This window comes from Ursus arctos, unplaced genomic scaffold, assembly GCF_023065955.2.
Source record: "Ursus arctos isolate Adak ecotype North America unplaced genomic scaffold, UrsArc2.0 scaffold_15, whole genome shotgun sequence".
In the NCBI taxonomy this organism is placed as follows: domain Eukaryota; kingdom Metazoa; phylum Chordata; class Mammalia; order Carnivora; family Ursidae; genus Ursus; species Ursus arctos.
Window position 1 is genome coordinate 59,648,894 of NW_026622819.1, and position 25,603 is coordinate 59,674,496.

Sequence of the window (25,603 nt, forward strand, 5' to 3'; positions counted from 1 at the left end):
TTCTCATCACCGGCCTCTCTGGGAAGGGTGCATCGGACATGGGTTTATACCGACTCGAGGAGAAGTAGTGGTTTGTCCCTAGACGACTTTCACCCCTTTAGCCCTGCCCTCCACTCAGATGAGGCCTAAACTTTAAAGGAAAGGATCAAATAAAACAGAAATTGCCCTCTGTGCCTCACGTGTTGTCGCAGTTGCACGGGACACAAGCCTGTGCAGCAGCGTGGAGCCCAGGCCTTGCATCTAGTGGGCGCCAGGTAGTTTGGGCCTGATCTAAAGCGAGATTAATTACCAAAGAGCAGGAGGTATTGTTTAGAAACCCCTGCGTCATACCTTTTGGAGGGCGCTCCTGCGCTTGTATGTGAGTGTACCAACTTCTTAGAATGATTGACCGAGACTCTTCCCCTGGACTTTTTTGTTAAATAGACCTTTATCTATGTTGTAAGTAAATCTTTTCTACTGTAGTATGAGATAGAGCCTTGTCTTCAAAAGCGCTTTGAACACCCTCTTTCTGGTTCCTCTTTTGCCTTTTAGTCATTTTTTCTCAGCCCAAGATCATGTGGAATGAAACTTAGGCTGAAGTCAGAGCTTGGCCAGAACACCATCTCTTGCTTTATTCTTTGAAACAAATTGGTGGCTTTCCGGTGCTTTGCATGCGTAGTAGGTATTCAGTAAATACCAGTCGAGTGGATAATTCTATTGCCTTTATTAAGGGAAAGAAAATGCTATGACTTCCTTAATATTTTGCGACCCAGATCCCTTTTGCTGTCTGGAATAAACTTGTATTAGACTTGGTATTTCTATCTGGCTTGAAAGTAAATCACAATTTGTTTAAAAAGGAAAAATGGTAGATGAATTTCTATCATTTGGTAGCATTGGGTTTCCCCTCCCTCTCCCCCGTCCCGATAACAGCAGTTACAGAGGGTCATCTCTCCAGACTATAATAAATGATGCAGAGTGTTGGAATTCTAGGATTATTGAAACAGTTTGTATTAACCAAATTTAATTTCTTAGACCTGTTTCTCCTACTGGAGTTAGAGAACAACAAAGTACTTCTTTGTTGTGTTTCTTCTTCTTTTTTTTTTTTTAAAGATTTTATTTATTCATTTGACAGAGATAGAGACAGCCAGCGAGAGAGGGAACACAAGCAGGGGGAGTGGGAGAGGAAGAAGCAGGCTTCCAGCAGAGGAGCCTGATGCGGGGCTCGATCCCAGATCGCCGGGATCATGCCCTGAGCTGAAGGCAGACGCTTAACCACTGCGCCACCCAGGCGCCCCTCTGTTGTGTTTCTCTCTTCAACTATTTGATTACCCTACTGTCTGCCTTTCCAGTCTAAATACTCAAAAAAGCATTTATTAATGCACTTGTAATACTCCCTGCTCCTTTCTTAAAGACCCCATTTGGACCCACCATGCCCAGCCTTGAGACTTGATGCCACTGCTGTTATCCAGGGTAATGAAATGTCTCCTATAGTATATGGACTACTCAGTTTCTAGCTCTAGTGTCAAGATTCAGGTTTGACCTGGTAGTGATGGGTTATCTGGGTCTAATTCACAGCCTCCACCCCAATCCTTGTATTTCCTGCTCTTGGCAGGATTGAGCAGTTCTTGAAACACAGTGTCTACCAGAAGTTATTGTATTACACTTTGAGGAACACTGCTGCTAGCTGGATGATGCTTGTGACCTTGGACAATTCAGTTAACTTTTCACTGTTCTCATTTCCTCATTGTAAAATGGAAGGAAATATTAGTATTGAATTAGTACTAGTTCCCCTTTATCTCCTGAAAGGCTGCAAAAGAGTTTGTTTTTTAATACATGAAGGAGCTTAATTGCTTCAAGGACTAGGTTAATTTTTAATCAGAGCATTTCTGATTTGAAAGATTAAAAACATCTTCATTAATGGGGCGCCTGGGTGGCTCATTCTGTAAGTGTCTGCCTTCAGCTCAGGGTGTGATCCCAGGGTCCTAGGATCGAGCCCCGCGTCGGGCTCCCTGCTCTGCTGGGAAGCCTGCTTCCTCTCCCACTCCCCCTGCTTGTGTTCTCTCTCTCGCTGGCTGTCTCTCTCTCTTTGTCAAATAAATAAATAAAATCTTAAAAAAAAAATCTTCATTAAGGAGTTAAGTAAAGGTGCTATGTGGCAAGGGAAGAAGAGAGACTTCGATGTTAAATCCTTTTCCCTGCAAGACCCATGCAATGTGGTTTTGGAATATAGGTAAAGTTCGCTGGGGTGGGGTCCGGAGTGGGGTGGGGTCCAGAGCCGATGGCCAAGAAACAATTCTTGAGATGTCTTTGGTGTAACAATGTAGTTTTATTAAAGCACGGGGACAGGACCTGTGGGCAGAAAGAGCTGCTGCAGTGGGATTATGAAGGGTGGCTGGTTATATACTTGGGAATTGGGGGAGGTAGGGAAAAGGGAGATTTCAAAAGAACTTTCATGTGCTAAAGAGGACCTACAAGATACCAGAGGCCTTGCCACTGTCAAGTTAAGGTTGTTCTCCCCGCCCCCCAGCAAGGCATTACCTTTAAGATAGTTGGGAGCTTCCTGGAGGATTGTCACACAGATCCCATCCAGAAGTTGGGGGGGTGGGGGAAGCTGCAGGGTGTCAGCTTGTGCTTTGTCCTCAGCTAGCCTTCTGCTCCTTTATCACACACACATCGGAATGCAGAAAAATCTCTGTGTAACCTAAAGCAAACCCATTGCTCTCTTTCTTTTCTACAACTGAAAATGGGCCAAATAAAAACAAGTTTGTGTTTGGAATCAGCTTTCCTGACTTTTCATGTTTTTCATGATTTCCCTCTCTTTAGGAATCCACAGATGCTCTAAAATCTTCCGTTTTTTTTCTCTGTGGCTCCTTTAGGGGTAGATGTGGGGGAGGGGATGGAGCTAGCTCACAGGGAGTTCAGTCAGCTCCAGTTTTTTCAAGAATACAGAACATTTTCAGACGTACAGAAAGGCAGAAAGAATAGTAAGAGTACTGTATTCCATCGCTTAGATATAATAATTGTTAACATACTCATATTTGCTTTGTATCTATGAATATGTGTGAGTGTATGTGTGTAAGTACACAAAATTTTGCTGAACCGTTTGAAAGTAAATTGCATTCATCGTGACACTTCACCTCAAACACTTCGGCATGCAACAACTAAGTGGCCTATTTGGAGGAGATATTTTATTTATTTTTGTTTAAGTTTATTTATTTATTTAAGTAATCTCTATCTCCGGTGTAGGGCTTGAACTCATGACTCCAGAGATTCAGGAGTCCCACACTCTTCTTCCTACTTAGCCAGCCAGGCCGGAGGTGATATTTTAATGAGGGGCTTTAGATATGAACATAGTAGGCAGGGAACACAGAGAGCCTCAGCAGTTTTGGCTCTCTGAGGTGGTCTTTGGGGAGGATAGAAGACAGAGGGCTTCCAAATTGAGGCAGAGGAAAGGAGGAAAATGAACAAAAGCTGGGAATGGAGAATAGTAAACTTGATGTGTTTGGGGGGACAGTGAGGCCACCTGCTTTTGGAAGTGGAAGGTGGCTGTTTGAAAGTGGACAGTGCTGAGGATGAGCGAAGGGAACTGATTACAGACAAGGAGCTGGACTTGATTGTGTAGCTCTTCAAAAATCAAACATTTTTATTACGCAGCTGTCAGAATTTTGTAGCACAAACTCCCATGCATACTTATTTATGTATTATAAGCATAATGTATAAGATATTTTGAAGAAGGTGCCTTCACAATATATCCAGAGTCTGACCAGTTCTCACTGCGTCTGCTGCTACCAGCCTGGTCCATGGATTATTGCAATTCACCCCGCCCCAAACTGGTTTCTCAGCTTTTCCCTTTGTCTCTCTTCCCCCCAGTTTGTTTCTACTCTGTGGAGAGGTCCTCTTAGAATCTGAATCAGATGTTGTCAGTCCTGTCCTCAGATCTCTCCAAATAGCTTCCCTTTTCCTTTGGAAGCTGCCAAGACACTGCTCTTCGTCCTCCTGAGTGTCAGAAATGGCAGAACTACCGTTGAACTATTTTAAAGGTGTTTCCAATTCTGGTCTATGTTCTCCCCTTCCCTGACCTCACTTCTTACTAGGCTCGCCTGGCTCTGCTCAGCTACATGTGCCTCTGTTTTCTTCTGTCCTCTTTTAACTCCTGGTACCATAGAGCCTTTGCATTTGCTCTTCCGCCTGTCTGGAACACTCCCTCACCTTCAGGTCTGGACTCACTTGCGACGTCCTCAGCAAGCCCTTTCCTGACTGCCCTCATTAAAATTGCAAGCACAGCCTCCAACCCGTGTATACCCTTATCCTCTTTCCCTGCTTTATTTTTCTGCATTAGCACTTACTGACCACCTGGCATACTAATGGTACCTAAGTAAATAGTTCTTGTTTCATGTTCAGCTTCTTTGTTGTCCGTCCCGTCGCTCTACCCCCCCAATCATGTAAACTTCACCGTGGCCCAGGTTTTCATCCGTTTTATTTACTCCTTTTTCCCCAGAGCCTGGTACGTACTGGGCACACATTGAAAATCTGCTGAATGAATGAATGGATGTGCCAGTATTGACCACAGAAAGTACATGCACACACACATAACTTCTAAAGGATAAGTTGAAAATATAAACAGGAATTCTGATATTTGCTACTTGCATTGTAGGAGATGGTCTTCCTTAATCTGTGGGGTGTGGAGACGCCCTCTTTGGAAATTACTCCTATGGAGGATGGAGAGCATTGAAAGGTGTTCAGCTGCAGAGTGATGTGATGAAAGAATTATTTTAGAAAGATGACTGTGAGGTGATTGTGGTAGGATGAAAGGGAAGGAAGAAAATTTTGAATCTGCTAGCATTTGGTGAGTAAGGGTGCAGAGGAGGCGTGAACAAAACGATGACAGATTTGAGGAGTGGGTCGGATGGGTGGAAGTGACAGAGCTGCTTCTGGGGCTGCAGGAATTGGGAAGAAGAGCCTTTGGAAAGAGAAATGGGAAGAGGAGATACCATGAATTCAATTTTTTAAATGTTGAGATTCAGCTGATCAGAGATCCAGATTTAACTATTTTTCGGACAGGAATAGAGATGGGAGAGGTCAATACTGGAAAGATACATAGATATCTATCTATCTTCTGTCTATATAAGAATCATCTTTTCATCTTTTCATTGTAAATCGATGGAGTTCTGACTTTTTTTTTAAAGTTTATTTATTTTTAGTAATCTCTATCCCCATCATGGGGCTTGAACTCATGACCCTGAGATCAAGAGTCACATGCTCTCCCAACTGAGCCAGCCAGGCGCTCCTAGAAAGTTAAATTTTTACAAGTATAGTGTCATTTCATTGCAGAGAAAATTACCAGATAGGTAGTTTCTTGGATGTCAAAACTAATTGTCACTGCAGTCTTTTGTGTTCAGTTGTAGATGGGTTTGGCTGTGGCCTCAATACTACCCCTTCAAATACAGATGTTCATTACTTAAACTTCTAAGTGCAGTCCCTTGGTGTTTGAGCAGATTCAGTTCCCTTTTCTTGGTGCACAGACCTTGCCAGTTTGTAATTTGGGAAGGAAGCTTAAACCATTTGACAGTGTCTCCTTAGTTTGCTGGTTATCTAATGATGGTTTTTTTTGTTTTGTTTTGTTTCGGTTTTTTTTAGAGTTATCATCACCATGCTGGTAACCTGTTCAGTTTGCTGCTATCTCTTGTAAGTATGTTTCTCTTGTAAGTAGCTTTTTTCCCAAGATAATAGGAAATTACTCTTGGTATTTATAATGTATGTGATTGAAAAATAAATTCGTGGAACATGATCGTTGTGAAATTTTACAGTTTTGTGTCTTTGGAGCTTGTCCCTTATGTAACATCTAGAAATAGTATCCTAAGATGGAAAAGAGCACACTATTTCTCTGTTCAATACATTTACATAAAAACTGTACAGATGCTCTGTGCTTTTGGCAATACAAGTGTAAATTATTTGGCACAAATTTAAATCTTATAATTAGCTGGAAATTGCCCTTGTCCTACTTTATATTTTACTATTGTGAAGAATTTAGACATACTCATTTCATTTAAATATCACTATGAAGCCAGTAAAGCCATTCTTGATTATGACTTTTGTTTATCTGATGAACAGAAGTTGAGCTAGAATTGTAATCAAGTAAAGACAATTTTTTTTAACAATCGTGTTATATCAGTGTATGATAATTAACACATTTAAGTAGATTATATAGTTTGTGCAAACTGTTGGTTGAAAACTATTTTAAGATATGTAAGTGAATTCATCAACATATATTTTTGGAAAACCATTCTTAATCCTCATGAGTGTCAGAAATGACTGGACTGCTGTTAAACTATTGTAAAGGTTTCCAGATCTTGCCTACATTCTCCTCTTCTCTGAGGAGTGGGACAAGGACAAGTCAAGCCCCAGAAAAAAAACCAAGTACTAATCAGTTCCTGGAGAGGATAGCCACTTCAGAGTATTCAAAGGCCTAATGGTTTGTTTGTTTCTTTCTTTTTTAATTGAGATCTAGTTCACATACCATACAATTTATCCTTTCATGGATTTCCTTTTAGAGTTTAGAACCAGTAGTTCTTTTTTCTTAAAGAGAGCTGTGTAGCTTCCTGAGGCTTCTTTATGTGGAAAGTGTTGGTGTTGGCCAGGCTTTTGTTTAGTGCCCACATGACATAGGAAACAGCAGTTCTTTTTTTTTTTCTTTTTTTTTTCCTTCAAATTTTTATTTACATTCTAGTTAGTTAACATACAGTGCAATACTGGTTTCAGGAGTAGAATTCAGTGATTCATCACTTAAATACAACACCCAGCGCTCATCTTAACAAGTGCCCTCAAAACCCATCATTCATCTAGCCCATCCCCCACCTACTTCCCTTCAGCAACCCTGAGTTTGTTCTCTATCTTTTTTTTAAAATTTTTTATGTTAGTCACCATACAGTACATCCTTAGTTTTTGATGTAGTGTTCCATGATTCATTGTTTGCATATAGCACCCAGTGCTCCATGCAATATGTGCCCTCCTTAATACCCATCACCGGCCTATCCCAGTCCCCCACCCCCCTCCCCTCTGAAGCTCTCAGTTTCTTTCCCAGAGTCCATACTCTCTCGTGGTTCATTACCCCTTCTGTTTACCCCCCCTTCATTCTTCCCTTCCTTCTCCTACCAATTTCCCTGCTATTTCTTATGTTCCATAAATGAGTGAAACCATATGATAATTGTCTTTCTCTGCTTGACTTATTTCACTTAGCATAATCTCCTCCAGTCCCGTCCATGTTGCTGCAAATGTTGGGTAATCGTTCTTTCTGATGGCTGAGTAATATTCCATTGTATATATGGACCACAACTTCTTAATCCAGTCATCTGTTGAAGGGCATCTCGGCTCCTTCCACAATTTAGCTATTGTGGACAGTGCTGCTATGAACATTGGGGTGCATATGGCCCTTCTCTTCACTACGTATGTATCTTTGGGGTAAATACCCAGTAGTGCAATTGCTGGATCATAGGGTAGCTCTATTTTTAACTTTTCAAGGGACCGCCACACTGTTTTCCAAGGTGGCTGTACCAACTTGCATTCCCACCAACAGTGTAAGAGGGTTCCCCTTTCTCCACATCCTCTCCAACATTTGTTGTTTCTTGCCTTGTCAATTTTTGCCATTCTAACTGGCGTAAGGTGGTATCTCAATGTGGTTTTGATTTGGATTTCCCTGATGGCTAATGATTTTGAACATTTTTGCATGTGACTGTTAGCCATTTGTATGTCTTCATTGGAAAAGTGTCTGTTCAGATCTTCTGCCCATTTTTTGATTTGATTATTTGTTTCCCGTGTATTGAGTTTGAGAAGTTCTTTGTAGATCTTGGATACCAGTCTTTTATCTGTAGTGTCATTTGCAAATATATTCTCCCATTCCGTGGGCTGCCTCTTAGTTTTTTTGACTGTTTCCTTGGCTGTGCAGAAGCTTTTTATCTTGATGAAGTACCACAAGTTCATTTTTTCTTTTGTTTCTCTTGCCTTTGGAGATGTGTCATGAAAAAAGTTGCTGTGGCCGATGTCAAAGAGGTTGCAGCCTATGTTCTCCTCTATGATTTTGATGGATTCCTGTCTCACATCGAGGTCTTTCATCCATTTGGAGTTTATCTTTGTGTATGGTGTGAGAGAGTGGTCAAGTTTCATTCTTTTGCATATAGCTGTCCAGTTTTCCCAGCACCATTTATTGAAGAGACTGTCTTTTTTCCACTGGATGTTTTTTCCTGCTTTGTCAAAGATTAGTTGCCCAAAGAGCCGAGGGTCCATTTCTGGGTTCTTTGTTCTGTTCCATTGGTCTATGTGTCTGTTTTTGTGCCAGTACCATGCTGTCTTTGTGATCACAGCTTTGTAGTATAGCTTGAAATCCGGCAACGTGATGCCCCCAGCTTTGTTTTTCCTTTTCAACAATTCCTTGGTGATTTGGGGCCTTTTCTGGTTCCACACAAATTTAAGGGCTGTTTGTTCCAGTTCTTTGAAAAATGTCATTGGTATTTTGATCGGGATGTCATTGAAAGTGTAGATTGCTCTGGGTAGCATAGACATTTTAACTATGTTTATTCTTCCGATCCATGAGCATGGAATATTTTTCCATCTTTTTGTGTCTTCTTCAATGTCTTTCAAGAGTGATTTGTAGTTTCTAGAATATAGATCCTTTACCTCTCTGGTTAAGTTAATTCCAAGATATCGTATAATTTTTGGTGCTATTGTAAATGGAATGGATTGCCTAATTTCTCTTTCTTCAGTCTCATTGTTCGTGTATAGAAATGCAACTGATTTCTGAGCATTGATTTTGTATCCCGCCACATTACTGAATTGTTCTATAAGTTCTAGTAATTTGGGGGTGGAGTCTCTTGGGTTTTCCATATAGAGTATCATGTCGTCTGTGAAGAGAGACAGTTTGACGTCTTTGCCCATTTGAATACCTTTTATCTCTTTTTGTTGTCTGATTGCTGTTGAAAGGACTTCTAGTACTATGTTGAATATTAATGGTGAGAGTGGGCATCCTTGTCGTGTTCCTGATCTTAAGGGAAAGGCTTTCAGCTCTTCCCCATTGAGAATGATACTCGCTGTAGGCTTTTCATAGATGGTTTTTATGAAATTGGGGAATGTACCCTCTATCCCTACACTCCGAAGGATTTTAATCAGGAAAGGATGCTGTATTTTGTCAAATGCTTTTTCTGCATCTATTGAGAGAATCATATGGTTCTTGACTCTTGTCTTGTTGATATGATCTGTCACACTGATCGATTTGCAAATGTTGAACCACGCTTGCATCCCAGGGATGAATCCCACTTGGTCGTGATGGATAATCCTTTTAATGTACTTTTGGATCCTATTAGCTAGGATCTTGTTGAGAATTTTGGCGTCCATATTCATCAGGGAAATCGGTCTGTAATTCTCCTTTTTGATGGGGTCTTTGCCTGGTTTGGGGATCAAGGTAATACTGGCCGCATAGAATGGGTTTGGTAGTTTTCCTTCTGTTTCTATTTTTTGAAATAGCTTTAGGAGAATAGGTATTATTTCTTCTTTGAATGTTTGGTAGAATTCCCCGGGAATCCGTCAGGCCCTGGACTCTTGTTTTGGGGGAGGTTTTTGATCACTGCTTCAATCTCTTAGTTAATCAGTCTGTTTAATCAGTCTCACACCATGCACAAAGATAAAATCCAATCAGTAATAATCAATTTCTTCCTGTTTCAGTCTTGGTGGTTTATAGGTTTCCAGGAAGGCATCCATTTCTTCCAGGTTGTTTAATTTATTGGCATATAGTTGTTGATAATAGTTTCTAATGATCCTTCCTATTTCTTTGGTGTTGGTCGTGATCTCTCCCCTTTCATTCATAATTTTATTTATTTTTTATTTATTTTTTATAATAATTTTTTAAGATTTTATTTATTTATTTATTTTTAAAGATTTTATTTATTTATTCGACAGAGATAGAGACAGCCAGCGAGAGAGGGAACACAAGCAGGGAGAGTGGGAGAGGAAGAAGCAGGCTCATTTCGGAGGAGCCTGACATGGGGCTCGATCCCATAACGCCAGGATCACACCCTGAGCCGAAGGCAGATGCCTAACTGCTGTGCCACCCAGGCGCCCCAAGATTGTATTTATTTATTTGACAGAAAGACAGCCAGTGAGAGAGGGAACACAGGCAGGGGGAGTGGGAGAGGAAGAAGCAGGCTTCTGGCAGAGGAGCCTGATGTGGGACTCGATCCTGGAACGCCGGGATCACGCCCTGAGCCGAAGGCAGACGCTTAAAGACTGCTCTACCCAGGCGCCCCTCATTCATAATTTTATTAATTTGGGTCCTTTCTCTATTCTTTTGAATAAGTCTGGCCAGTGGCTTATCGATCTTATTTATTCTTTCAAAGAACCAGCTTCTAGTTCTGTAGATCTGCTCTACTCTGCTCCTGGTTTCTAATTCATTGCTCTCTGCTCTAATCTTGATCACCTGCCTTCTCGTGCGTGGGTTAGGCCTGTTCTTCTGTTCCAGCTCCAGCTTCTTGAGGTGAGAATATAAAAACTGCATTTTAGATTTTTCTATTCTTTTGAGTGAGGCTGGGATGGCTATGTATTTTCACCTTAGGACTGCCTTTGCAGTGTCCCACAGGTTTTGGACCAATGTGTTTTCGTTCTCATTGGTTTCCATAAATTGCTTAAGCTCATTTTTAATTCCCTGGTTTACCCAGTCATTCTTAAGCAGGGTGCTTCTTAGGGGAAACAGCAGTTCTAACCGTGCGATGAAAGGCCGTGGCTCTTCACAGCTGTGAGTCTGTTAATTTCTTATCTCCCGGGGCTTTTGCGCTGAGGTTTTTCAAAGAGGTTTGTGGGGATGAGCCAATTCTAGTTGTCGGCATAGATCAAAATCTGCCCCGACAAAAAGTTATCACCATGAATTTTAGGTATGTGGCCATTCAGTCACTTGTTCGAGCACAACTTGAAGTGCTTAAAGCTGAATCATAATGCACTGTGGAAGTTTTTCTGAATGGTGATGGTGTTGTTTGCCTCAGCACTAGGGCTTAGATGATAAGACTTTCTACAGTTGGCTTGTTCACTCTGTTTCTTCTAGTGAGAAGGATAACTTTTTCAGGTGATACAGCTCAGCTTCCAGAGGGGAAGTCTGACAGGTAACATGTGGAGAGAATTCTTACACAAGCTGTGTATAGCTTTACAGAGTAAAGGGGAAGTACGTGCATCATCCACAATTTCTCGTTTTGGTAAGGGTGATTGAGCTTCAGTCTGTAGCACTGAATCTCCTCTAGAAAGCCCAGCAAAGGAGCTCTTTCAGTCCAGGAGCCAAGGAGTGATCCTGTGATCAAAAAGGCCTTTGTTTTTTATTCCTTTGAAGATCTCCGTTGCCCGATCAGCAAGGTTGGTGGTAGGATCTTAAAAATGAGAAAATTACTGTGCAGAAGAATGACTTGAGATTAAGAAGATGGGGCAGAAATGTTTTGTGACTTTCTGGTCCTCCACTGTCCTTGAAATTTGCTTCATTTTCATGATATATTTTTTTTTAACGAACAAGAAACCTTTTCTAGTCGGTCCCATACTTCTTATTTTCATTTTCAGGTGTAAAATGAATACTGGACATGGTTGGAAACTATACCTCTTTGAGTCTTAGTGACTCAGTTGAGGAGTATCTGTGAGCCTTTCCCTCTCATTGTCTAGATTTTTTTCCTTTGTCCCAGACATGCCGGTGACTTCTCTGTTGACCGTGGATTCGTACTGTCATCAGTGTATTAATAAGGATAGCACACAGTGTTCCAACATTACATGATTTGGATGCCATCATATGGGAAGATGAGCTGTGTAGTATAGACCTTATGAAATTGGTGTTTTTCTTTTGTTTATTTGAAACCTGATCATATATCCTATTTAGCAAAATGTCGGCCTGGAACATGGGTGAGCGAATTGAATTCAAATCCCAAATACTTTATTCCACAAAGGGACAGGATTCTATAATAAATTTGAAATTCAAAGAAAACTTCACTGTTTGCCATTAGTAAGTACATGTTTTTGAAGATACCTCTTGAAATAAATCACACCCAAACTGGATTTCCTAAGCAAAGTCACATTTTGAAATACATTCATGGACTTTTAGAGTGCCTTCAGTTTATGGCAGTTTTTTCCCTTTCCAGTTTGTTCTGGTTTAAGGTTAGATTCATGGGGCATAACTTGTTCGAGCTCTGAAAAATCAGGATCTCTGCCAGTGCAACCAGTTTGTGTTAATAGTTCAGCAGCGGAATGTCTGAATGTTATATATCGGGTTCCCTCCTTGAGGCACAAGGTCACTTTTGTTCCTTAAGCATACAATCCTGTTAGTTACTGTTGCATACTTCTTTTGGTCTTAGGTTAGTTTTTAATGTTGAATTATGTAGCTTACCCAGAGTTACAAACCTTACGTCATCGGGTAAATTAGAAATTTAGTGCAGTATTGTGAAGGTACAGTTGCTTCTTGGAAAACATGCTTTATCTTTATAACTTGACTAATTTTAAATCTTACCAGCAGAGTGATACAGAAAAGGAAATATTGACCAAAAGGCAGGAGTCCTTGGTTCTTCTAGGCTGAATGTATGTTCTTCTAGGCTGATTACATGGTAGTATGGTTTCATGAATTTTAAATTGAGATGCTGTGTGTGAAAACTTGTAACAACAAGAAAAATATAAAGTAATGCTATCATTGGTTTGTTAAAATAAATTATTTTAATTCAGAGAACTATGAGTTACTTACAAGCACAATTTTCTTACAAGGCTATCGTAGCGTGTATTTTATTGATCTTTACTAGAGTTCATTCACTCATCATATTTATTTAGGGCCTACTTTGTGCCAAGCACTGGATCTATAGCAGTGAATAAATAAGACAGACATAGTCCCCTGCCCGCTTTAGTGAGGCGAGACAGACAGTAAACAAATAAAAAGCCAGAAAAGCCTCAGTCACTTCCCAAAGTGGTTCCCTCATCTACTTATTCCCATAGGCCCTATTCTGTGACCCTAAACGAGTTCCCCTCACTCACCTCTCCAGCCCCCTAATACTGCCCATCGCACAAGGACCTACACAGCCTACAGGAACTTTGTCCCACTTGTGCAAGAATGTGCAGATCCACAGCTGAGCCCAGCCTTGCTTTGGTCCTGGCTCTAGAGCAGTTTGGGCACAAGATGTGATCACCTCCCAAGGTGTTCGACTTTGATTTCCAACCAAGTAGCCACAGGCTGGTCAGTTTCTGGGATGCTCTTTACTATAGCACTTTTTTTTTTTTTTTTAACTTTCTGCTTTTGAACTTTTAAAACCTGCTATATGCTCTTTACAAAAATTTGTCTACCTACCTGTCACTCATATTCAAAAATTGCCAACTCATGGCCAATCCTATTCCATCTCCACACACTTTCCCACTCTACCCCAGATTATTTTGAGCTTATAAGTATTTCAATAGATATGTCTAAAAGATGATCATTCTTTTTCCATGTGTAACTACAATACTATTATCACACACAGAAAAAGTTAATCCCTTTACATCATCAAATATGTTTAAATTGCCCTAGTTGTCTCACTATTTATTTTACAATGTATTTGAATGAAGATGTTTATAAAGACCACACATTGCATCTGGTGAATGTGCCTCCCAAGTCTCTCTTTATCGGTTTCTTCTCCATTTGTCTGTCCGTCCGTCTGTCTGTCTGTCTTTCTTTTTTGCACATGTTAATAGAAAAAAACCAGGTGGTTTGTCGCATAGTTCTTCAGAGAGTGGTCCTTGTTAATTGCACACCCGTGGTGTTATTTAACGTATTGTTCTTTGTTCTTTGTTTTTTTCCTGTAAGTTGGTAGTCATCTAGGGGCTAGATCACATTCAGGTTCATTTTTTTGGTAAGTCTGTTTCATAAATGGTGTTGATACCTCCATCAGGGGATACATAATGTCTCATTTGTGTTGTTGGTATCACTGATGATATTATCTATCTATAATTTGTTTATTCATTAGCTAGAATACATCCGTAAATATTTACTTCATCTACAATTTCATTATCCAGATAACTGAAAACTGTTCATAAAGGAATGCTAGGTTCTATGTGTGGTTTTCTCTTTACTTACCAGTTTTCAAAATAATGAATTGGGTTCCCTAGCATCTTCTAAGGGTGGACAGTGATTTTCGTTTTGTATTTATATCATTATGACCTGATACATTTAGACATATTTGATGTATTTCAATACAGTATAATTAATGTCCTCGTTGATCTTCATATTGCCCCATCTTTGGTCAGAGGAAGTATGTGTTTTATTTGGCCTTCTGTTAGCTGTCTCTGTCTTCACCTCTAGCTTTGAGGTTCCTTCAGGAAATGTATTTTTATAGGTGAGACGTCTCTCTCTGTCTCTCCACAGATTAGTGATTTTTTTGTGTCTCCTACCTCATTTGGTGATGTCTGCTAATAAAAGGAAGTGGTGTCATCAATAATGGCAAACAGTGGGTATCTCAAATTAAATTTGTTCCTGAAGTATGAGGCCCTGCTGCTCTTAATCCTTTCAGCTTAGAACTCCCACATGACGGGGGGCGCCTGACTCAGTTGATTGAGAGTCTTAACTCTTGGTTTCAGCTCAGGTCATGATCTCAGGGTTAGGAGATCGAACCTGGCATCAGGCTCTGCACTCAGGAGGGAGCCTGCTTGAAATTCTCTCACTCTCCCCCTGCCCCTCCTCTCCTCAAATGAATAAATAAATCTTAAAAAAAAAAAAAAAAAAAGGAATTCTCACAAGATGTATGAAGGGATGAGAAGGTAGTAAAATCTGCAGGCATGGACCCCAAAGGAGAAGTCAGGTTTTCACAAGAGTGAGAGAGAATTGTGTGGAGGCAGCACAGGGGAGCAAAGAAGTTACCCCATTGCCAAAGCCTAGGTTATCTGGTATAAGAATAACTTCTGCTTGAGAGAGTCTCAGGGGGAGGGGGAGGCAATGGGAAGTGTTAGAATAGAAGGAAGTATGTCAGTGAGTGGTGGATCATTAAGCAAGTTACAGAGAACATAATGGAAGGATTTGGAAGAAAGGGAAGAGTAGAAGTTGGGTCTAGTGGTGAGACGAGCAGAGTAGTCCGGGGATGGAATTGGGTCATAACAGATGGTCCGGGAAGGTTTGGGGGGGGGGGGGATTGAGGTAAACAAAGATATGGGACCTGTTGAACTGAGTTCTTGAAGTTCCATTACTGGGTGAGGATTTGGACATGAAGGCTGTCCATGACAGGTTGACACTTGGAGAGATTTTGGCAGTTAGGTATGACTGCTTGCAAAGGTCACAGGCACTAGAACGGTGGGGCCAAGCTTTGTTTTTTCATTGCTGTTGGTTTGTTTTGGTGGTATGGATATTCAGTTGTTGCTGCATTGTGGGCTGGAAAGATCTTCCTTTCTCCATTAAACTGCTTTGGCATCTTAGTTCAAAGCGATTTGACCATATATGTATGAATCTATTTCTGGATGATCTCTTCTGTTTTTTAATCTCTGTCTAGCCTTATCACAATACCATACGCTCGAGTATTTAGTTTTATATTGAAGTCAAGAAGTTGAAGTCCTCCATGTTCGTCCTTTAAGATTATTTGGCTATTCTAAAATACCCATATAAATTTTTAGAAACATCTTGTTGGTTTCTACCCCAAAAACGCCTGTTGATTTTAGTTGGCATTGTGCTGAATCTATAGATGAGTTTGGAGAGAACGGACATTAACAATACTGAGTCTGCTGATCCTGAACATGGTATATATTTCCATTCATTTAGATTTTCTTTTTATTTATTTCCTTCCTTCTCATGAATTTGGGTTTAATTTGCTCTTTTTCTAACTTCTTACAGTGGAGACTAGATAAATGATTTTAAACCTTCATTGTTTTTTAAATGTAAGCAGTTAATGCAATAAAATTCCTTCTAAGTATTGCTTTAGCCACAGCCTACAAATTTTGATGACACTGTGTTTTTCATTAATTTTTAAATATTTGGTGCTTTTCTGGATACCTTATCCGAATATATACTGTGTAAGATTCCAGTCTTACGCAATTGGGGCTCGTCTTACAGCCTAGCATAATGGTTTATCATGATGATCATTTCGTGTGTACTTCAGAAGATTGTCTATTTTGCAGTTGTTGAGTGTGGTGTGTTTTATAAATGTCAGGTCAAGGTAGTTCAAATCTTCTATATCTTTGTTGAGTTTTTTGGTCACTTTTAGTAATTACTGAAAGAAGGTGTTAAACTCATTAGTTATTGCATATTTTTCTGTATTTCGCTTTTTAATTTCCATTTTTGTTTTATATGTTTGAAGCTATGTTATTAGGAGCATGTACATTCACGATTGTTATGTCTTCCAATGAATTGACATTTTTATCATTGTAAAGTATCCCTGTCTATCCTTGGTAATACTCCTTGACTCAATTTTTACTTTGTCTGATATTGATAATCATACCACCTTTCTTATGGTCATTATATCTGTCTTTATATTTAAAAAGTGCCTTTTTACATACGGCATATAGCTCTGTCTTTTTTGTCCATTCTGACTGCCTTTGCCTTTTGATTGGATATTTCATATATAATTAATGTAATTGTTGACATAGCTAGGTTTGGGTCCACTGTTTTGTTGTTTTCTGTTTGTCTCATCTAGTTTTTTGTTCCTCTGTTCTTTTATGCCTTATTATTAGTTTCAGAGGTAGAGTTGAGCGATTCATCAGTCTTTTTTTTTTTTTTTTTAAGATTATTTATTTATTTATTTGACAGAGAGAGAGAGAGACACAGCCAGCGAGAGAGGGAACACAAGCAGGGGGAGTGGGAGAGGAAGAAGCAGGCTCCCAGCGGAGCAAGGAGCCCAATGTGGGGCTCCGTTCCAGGACCCTGGGATCACGCCCTGGGCCAAAGGCAGACACTTAACAACTGAGCCACCCAGGCATCCCAGTGATTCATCAGTCTTATATAACACCCAGCGTTCATTACATTGCCCTCCTTGTGTGCTTTATTTTGCATTAATGGATTATTTTTGCTGTGCTTTTTAGCATTTTTCTTTTTAGTGTTGCTCTAGAGATTACAATATGTGTTGTTAACTTTTCATAGAGTACTTAGAGTTAATACCGAACCACTTCAGATAAAATATAACAGCTTTGCAACAATATAATTCCATTTACTCTACATCATTTGTGCCATGATTATGATATATTTTACATCTATGTATGTAGCAAAACACTGCAGTGTTTCAATTTTTACTTTAAAGAATCATGTCTTATAAAGAAATTAAGAGAGAAAGTCTTCTGTATTTGCCCACATGTTTACCCTTTCTCTAGAGTTCCTTATTTTTGTAGATTCAAGTTTCTATCTGACATCCTCTTAGTCTGAATTTTTATCTGCTATCTCTTTAGTCTGAAGAACTTCCTATAGTATTTGTTGTAGGACAGGTATGCTGATAACAAATTCACTCATCTTTCATTTACCTGAAAATGTCTTTTTTTCATGCTTATTTTTGAAGGATAGTTTTTCTGAATATAGAATTCTGAGTTGACAGGATTTTTTTTCCCTTTTAGATGACTTTAAAGATGCTCTTCCGTTGTCTTCTGGACTCCGTTGTTTCTGCTGAGAATTCAGCTGTAATCTGAATAATTGTTCCTCCTTATGCATTCTTTTTCCTCTGAATGTTATCAAGATTTTCTCTTTATCTTTGGTTTTAGCAATTTGACTATGATGTGTTTAGGTGTAGTCTTCTTTGAGTTTATTCTCATTGGAGTTTGCTGAGCTATATGAATCTGTAAGTTAATGTTTTCCATCAAATTTGAGAAAATTTCAGCCTGTGTGTCTTTTGTTTTCTTCTGCTGTATTGTTTTTCTCCTGAGACTCCGGTTGCACCTATGTTTGACTGATTTTTTTTTTCCAATATTTTTTCCTCTTATTTCTTCAGATTAGATAGTTTCTGTTGATCTGTCTTTAGGTTCACTGACTGTTTCTTCTGCTTTCTCCAGAGAGTTTTAGTTTGTGTATTATACCTTTTAGTTCTAGAAGCTCCATTTGGGTTTTTTTGTGGTTTTAATTTATGTTCTGACATTCCCAATCTGTTCTTTATAGTGAGTTTTTCTTTTAGGCTTTAAACAGATTTGTAATAGCTGCTATAAAATCATTATTTTTTAATGACAACATCTGTATTATTTTGGAATGGTGTGGAATTCTGTTGATCCCTTTGTTCTTGATTATTGATTATATTTCTTTTGGGGGGGCATGACTGTTGTTTACTAAATACTGTATATTGTAGATGACAGAGACTCTGGATTCTACTTTGTTCCTCTGAGAAAGATTAAATTTTGTTGTAACAGTTAAATTATTAATTGATCACCTTAAACTTGTGGAGAGTTGGTTTTTTACTTTGTTGGGGGCAGATCTATGTCAGTTTTGCCCTTAGATTAGAATTGAATTCTCCATTAAAGTGTACCCCTTCTGGTTCTGGGATTTCAATGGAAAATCTGAGGTGTTTACCAAGTCCTTCTAACTTCAGACTCTGAATACTCTTTCTTCTGGTGGTAGGCAGCAGCTGAAATTTCCCCTCCATCCTTTCAGACTTCCAGGTGTTTTCCGCAGTCCTTGGCATTTTCCTAGAGTTCAGGGATCAGCCAAGGGTTAAGGGAAATTTATACACAGACTTTGGGGCTCCCCTTTGTGGCACCTTCCTTTTTGAGATTTCCCTTTTTTATTTCTAGCTGTTCTGGCAGCTCTGAACTTCATCTTCTGATACCCAAGCCAATAAAACTGCAGCTTCTTGCTTGAGTTTCAATTATCTTGCCCCACACGTGGACTGGACAGTGTTTTCAGGAGAAATGCTATAGAAAGGTATTGGTGTGGCTTCTTTCTTTTTTTTTTCTTCTTTCTTCCTTTTTTTCTTTCTGATAGAGAGGGCACGAGTGCATGCACAAGCAGTGGGGCAGGGGAGAGAGAATCTTAAGCAGGCTCCACACCCAGTGCGGAGCCCGACACGGGGCTCAATCTCATGACCCTGAGATCATGACCTGAGTTGAAAGTCAGATGCTTAACCAGTTGAGCCACCCAGGAACCCTGGTGTGACTTCTTTCTTTAAGGATTGAATCCCCTCTAGTTTCTACCTGCTTTTGGACATTCTCTAGTACCATCAAGTAGTTGTTTTTCATATTTTGTTAAGAGTTTATAATCACTATAGGATGAGTATGGTATAAGCTACTCTGCTTTATCAGAGCAGAACTTCACCACTTGCCTTTTTTTATTTTCAGGTATTGTATTTTTCATTTCTGTAGGTGTTCTTTTTTGCTGCTTTTACAGTTTTGATATCCCCCCTCCTCCCTCCTTTCCCCATTTCTCCCTGTTCATATTTCATACTTATTTCTTGAAACATAGCAGACAGCTTATCTGTAATCCATGTCTGGTGTCAGCTCTCTGCTCTCTTTGGTCCCTCTCACTCATGGTGCCATATGTATTTTATAATATTTTGTAGCCATCTGTTCTATAGTTCCATGTGTATGACTTTTTTGAGGCCTACTATGAAAGTGGGCTTCTCCAGAAAAGATTTACATTGCTTCTACCAAGTGCCAAAGGCCTCACCCGTGTGGGATCAAATTAAGTAAAATTTTTTGTTATGTGGGTTTGTTTGGTTTTTTTTTAAATATGTAGTATGAATTTGAGTTACAAACTTCCATTAAGGCTAATTTTCAGTGGCAGTGTTTTTCTACTTCCTTCTTGATGCTTATATTTGAGACGGTTGATTTTCCTATCATTCTTCTTCAGGGATTCTGACTGATTTATCTGTACCTTGAGATATAGCCCTTTGGCACCTCAGCTTTGTGGGGATGGGATGTGAAACTTGTATTAGATTCTCTACCTTAAGTGGGCCCTGGGCTTTGTCTACTGTTTCCCATGCCCTGGGAGGTCTGAAGATAAAAGCTCAAGTTATCTGGTTTTAGTCTGTGCTCTCAAGGTGCGGAAGGCAACCTATAATCACTTTGTTTTCCTCTCTGGGTACTTGCCTTCACTCAGTTTCTTGGTCTGAGAACTGCTTACATATCTATCATGGATATATTAAAAATAGCTGGACATCTTGACTGTTTATAGTGGGAGAGAAATCTAGGAATCTGGCCCAGCATATTCTCATCTGCTGTATGAAAAAGTATACTTTTCTTACTTTGACTTTATACTGTTTTCCTTTATAATTTGGGAGAAAAGGGGATTGTTACAGACTTTGAACTGGAAGTCCTGGTATAGAAAGTATGGAGAAAAGAAACGATATTTCAAGTATAGAGCTGGCAAAAATAGGGCATATTCCTATGGTAGTGAAAGGGCCCTGATAGAGATAAGGTTGGGATAAGGTTAGTGGAAGGTTTGTGCCTTCTCATCTGGAGTTTGTGGCCCGTCTTTAAGCTCCTGTGGCTGTGGCAGAATTCAGTTCCTTTGAATTGGTTGTTGGACTGAGGTCCCTTTTCCTTGCTGGCTACTAGTTGGTCACTGCTCTCAGTTCCTAGTTTTCCATGTGGCCCTTGCATCTTCAAAGTGAACGATAGAGAATCTCCTTTGTGTCAAATCTTTCTCATCCTGTAATGATCTGGAGGTAGAAATAACTAGGAGATAGAAACCACACAGTAGGTTAAATGGGAAATTTAACGTAATTACTATTCAGTACAACAAAAGAGTAACTGTAAGATATAAGGAAACTATTTATGGTACTCTAGGGCTGAGGGAGAGTACCCAAGGAAGGACAAACTTGGAAGGGAATCAGACCTTGTTGGAGAAAGTGTGGTTCAGCCCACTTGATAGCAGAGAATTTCATTGGTTTGGGCGGGCTGGAGTTGGTCTGGAGTTGGTGGACAAGCAGTAGGCCACCCTCTGGAGTACAGGCAGGAGAGTGGGCAGTCTGTGGATGGGTGGGATTCCCTGTGCCAGTGCGAGCGGGAGGCCTTCAGAGCATGTAGGCCATGCAGGGGCTCTGGTTTCCCTGTCAGGAGGACTGCAGGAAGTTTATTTCCAGGCTGAGGCTACCAGATCTAAGCGTGACTGTGTTCCAGGCCTGAGTCTATGCAGGCTCCACGGAATATTCACACACCAACTCTACCAACTTCCAGCCCACGCCCGCCGTGTCCCTCCAGCTCCCTCTACTGAGAAAGCTGAATGTCATGTTACTGTAAAGGAGAGAAGGGAATTCAGTTGCTTATTACAGAGCACCTATTAAAGGGTGTGTTCAGAACTGATCGGCAATAAATGCATAAATGATACACATGCTCCTAAGTTCTTTGATCGGGGAGAGCGTCCCACCCCTTTTAAGGGCTCACCTGATTAGGTCGGGTCCACTCAGGGTAATTTCCCTTAAAGCCAGCAGTACAATCTAACACAACCTAGTCTTGGGAGTGACTGTCCCACCTCACTCACCACGCTGGGTTTAGACAGGGTGTGTCCCATACCAGGGAATGGGAATCTTGGGGGAATATCTTAGAATTCTGCCTACCACAGAGGGCTGGGGGTGGAGATGAGATGACTCATTGTTACATGAGAAACTCCTTTGTAAAGTAAATAGGTTGTATTTCATTCTGTGGCTGTCTCACAGAGAAGAAGAAGGAATAACTAGTACTTAGAACATCTAGTTGTCCGCTACTACACAGAGCAGTTTCATGTATTATCTGTTTAATTCTTAACATCTTGAGACAGGTTATAATCTTCACTTTACAAAAGGGGAAACTGAAGCTCAGTTTGTAAGGTCACTTGCCTGGAGTCACTCCACTAATATTTGGTGTAGCTGGAATTGAAATGTGGTTTTGTCTAATATTGAATTTCATATTTTTTTCTGCCTCTCTATAGTAATAATAAAAGCTTTCATTTTTAAAATTCAATTTATTTAAAACAAAAACACGCAATTCACCCCTCTCTCTCATCCCCTACACCCCGCCTCTGGCAACCACTAATCTGTTCTCTGTTATCGATGAGCTTGTTTTTTTTAATACATATAAAATATGTAAGAGAGATCATATAGTATTTATCTTTCTCTGACTTATTTCACTTAGCATAATGCCCTCGAAGTCCATTCATGTTGTCATAACTGGCAAGATCTCATTCTTTTTTATGGCTGAATAATACTCCTGTGTGTGTGTGTGTGTGTGTGTGTGTATATACTGTAATCTTTTTATTCATTCATCCATTGATAAAGGCTATATTTTCTAGTGGTGTCTAATAATATTGCTGCCCATGAAAGAATTTGTGTCGTTTGGGATGAGGGGATATGACAGAGGTCATTTCAGTGGAGATAAGGCAAATCCCTCTCCTGCATCTCTGCTTTTTCTTCAGGAGCCCACTGATAGAGGTCATTCCTATCCTGGCCCTCACTGGGGGGACAGTGGGTTCAGAAGAGAAGTCCTAGCCGGACTTAACCCATTCCAACAGGGAAGCCAGACAGTTACCCACTTGATGTCTGCATCACCAAGAAGTAACCATTCCTTTGTTCCCTGTTCTCATGTCTGAGTGTGGAACAAAAAAAAACAAAGCAAGATTTGAGAGATCTGGATATAGCCTTTTCAGTGGGGAGGGCGTATTTTGCGCTTGGAGAATTCTAATAACCAAGAGCTGAGCTCATGATAAGTGTGCAGGGAGTGTTTGTAGAATAAACGCTCCCATGCATATGTTATTTAAAGCACACTCTGCTGCTAACCTTGCCTTGTCTCTCACAGGCTCATGAGCCCCTGGAGGGTTGGCCCCTTAACCAGTTAATCTTTGCATTGGTAAATGGTTGTGGAATTAATTAGGAGCTCCGGGGCTGCTTGATTTGTTTTGCCCTTAGTATGCTGTGGAAGCAGCCTGACGTAGTGGGACTCAGGAGTTGTGGGTTCCTCTTCCAACGTTATCACTGATTCACTGTGGGGTGTTAAGCTCCCTAGCACTTAGTTTCTTCCTCATTAAAATGAGGAACATGGACTTGACCTCTGGTCCATTCCAGCCCTGCAGTTCTCTGAAATATGTTACCACACCATAACTGCCTCAATAGTTTGAATAATTTCAGATGGTTAGTTATTAGGCTGGCCTTCAGCTTATGGAGAGATGTGGAATAGTTTGAGCAAATGTGAAGGGTACACTTAGTTCTCTTTTCTTGGACACATGAAATAATAGATTCATTGGAATATGATCTCTTCCTCCACCCACTTCCATCAATTCAGAGTGGATTTTTTTTCTCCTTCCAATTTTCCACCGTGTTTATCAGCTTTGAAGGGAAATTTTAAGTCAGGCGGTAGTCAGAAGGGCAGGCACAGAGCTCAGCTGGTTAGAGGGGGAAAATTCCTCCATGAAATTTCAAGTGAACTGACCTGGGCTTTTTCCAAGGAATTTTCTTGAATTGTAGTTTGTTGGTTTGTTTTGATTTGTTTTGTTTTTAAGTGAGATGTTTTGCTTGATTTGAAACATTAAGAGTAGTATGTAAAATTAAATTTTAGAAAGTTTCTGAATCCTGATCTGAACAAGCAAAGTAGACTTTGTTCTTGATTTAGGATATTCTTGCTTTACCTCAGGTAACAAAGGCTTGTGATGGACTTCTTCAGCAATCAGCAGATGGATTCTTTGTCTCCTTAACTCCCAGACAGATTAGATATAGTTAAATGGATGCCTCCTGAAATGTTGTCCATTAAAAAATATTTCAGAAGATAACTTTTGTAGGGGGAACATTAGTCTAACCTCATTCTGGTTCAGGAGCTACTACCACCTGCTTAATATTATAACCACAGGCAAACCATTTAACCTCTCTCTGCCTCGGTTTCCTTAACTGTATTGTGGGAGAATTAAAAGAAAGATTACAGGTGAAGCATAGCATCCGTATGTTTTAAAGCTCCCTGGGTGATTACAATGAGCAGCCAGGATTGAGGCGCACTGCTATTCAGCATCATACGAAGTGCCGGGAGGTGGTGCTTTTATTTCATTCTATACATTTTTTCGATGAAAAAAAGAGATCAGTTTAGGTTCTAGCATAGTTTTTATCTAGTACTTCTATGCATTGGCCAGTTATTTCAGTCTCTTACGAAAGGATGAACGACTGTTTTTACAGTCAGCCTCTATTGCCTGCTGGGATTGGGGAAGTCCTGGGTCTGTGTGGAATTTTCCATGACTCTTAGCTCCGCACCATTAGTGTTCACTGCAGTCACAGAGCTTTTCAACGTGTCTGCCTCTGCTATCCTCTTTCTTTGTTTCACAGTGTCAGATGTGACCTCAGCTACAAGTCTGGGTATTTTGTTTGTGTTTAATATTCTCATTCTAAGGACCGATCAGAGCGTCTCATCTGAATTAGCTTTTTGTTTATAAAGTGAGTCAGCCTGGGGTATCTGTTTTGGCCTGATTTCCTCAGGTATCGGGTTTCCTGTCACAAAACCACCTTCTGTGGGGTGGGGCGGGGGGGGCGGGTACATTTGTTTCTGTAGGTGCAAGCTTCGGGCGGGCGCAGTGCTGGCAGATTCTCCAGCAGTCTGGTCATTGGTGATCAGAATCAGCTGTTTGATCCTTTGACTGGAAGAGTTCTAAAAATGACAGCAACTGGAAGAAAAGAGATGTAACCGGGTAACAGCCTGGTTGGGTTTGGCTGGTTCCTCTCTTATAGGGGAATTTAAAGTGCTAAAATTTTAGAAGGAGACTCCTGTAGCAGTATCTCTCCTTTTCCTTGGAAAGCAGTTCCCCCCATTCTGTGCACAGAGAATAGCTGCGTCAGATTATATTACGAACATCTCCTCTCCCAGATCAGTCGATGGAGGCTGGGCTTGTTTACCATACCTTCTCCCTGCAAAATGAGAGAGATTCTCTAATCACTTCATGTATATTACAGAGAGGTGAAAGACAGTGTGTATTCTGCTTCATTCTGCTCTCGGCTCTAATGTTACCTCCTTGGAGAGGCCTTTCCTGATGACTACCTCCATCATTCTCTATTCCTTCATCCTACTGTATTTCCTTCCTGACATTCTATTATATAAACTTTGTGAAGGTAGTGACAGTTCATTTTCTCCTTTGTATCCCTGGGCCTGGAACCTAGTAGGTGCTCATTAAATATTTGTTTAATAAGTAAAACAGGGAATGGTTTGAATGGCCAGATATTTGTGCATTATCTTCCTTTTTGTTCTTTGATTTGGTCTTAGCTCAGTGATTCTCAGACTTCGCTGGTTGTATGTATCACTGTATCAGACATAAAACCATTTATTCAGAACTTGGCGAGCTGTAGAAGAAAATTTTAAAGACAGTTTTGACTATGTGCTTTTTTCACTTTTAACCTTGAGGTAGTGTGTAACACCACTGTGCTTCCTCCATAATTAGTCTGTATAGTACAGAGGAATGCGTTGTTGCTTAGGTTCTCAAGTAAGCTGGGAGAATTAAATACCCATCTGGTTCAGCTCCACTGGGACCAAGAGATGTGTTACATATTTTAGTGGTGATGGTGATTAGAGAAGGGGAGCTCCAGTGTTACAGCCTAATTGAAAGATGGTGGGCTGAAATTTAACCTGGGCGCTCTCAGTAAAAATGGGCGTGTCCTTTTGGTTGTGGGTCTTAGCGTTTGGAGAATGGATAAAGTAACACCCGTTCTTCCTGATCTTGGAAGTTGTGATGATGCTAAACTGAAGTTAGGTAAAGATATTCTGAGGTAAAGAT

The 25,603-nt window shown here is 40.2% G+C and overlaps 1 protein-coding gene across 1 annotated transcript in view; it reads left to right on the forward strand.

The window, feature by feature from the left end:
* The window catches only part of ATP6V0E1 (ATPase H+ transporting V0 subunit e1), a 47,114-nt gene that overhangs the window by 435 nt on the left and 21,076 nt on the right, over nt 1–25,603 (forward strand). The window contains exon 2 of the mRNA XM_026510986.3: nt 5,617–5,664. Within this exon, the coding sequence (XP_026366771.1) occupies nt 5,617–5,664 (48 nt within the window). The remainder of the gene's footprint in view (nt 1–5,616; nt 5,665–25,603) is intronic.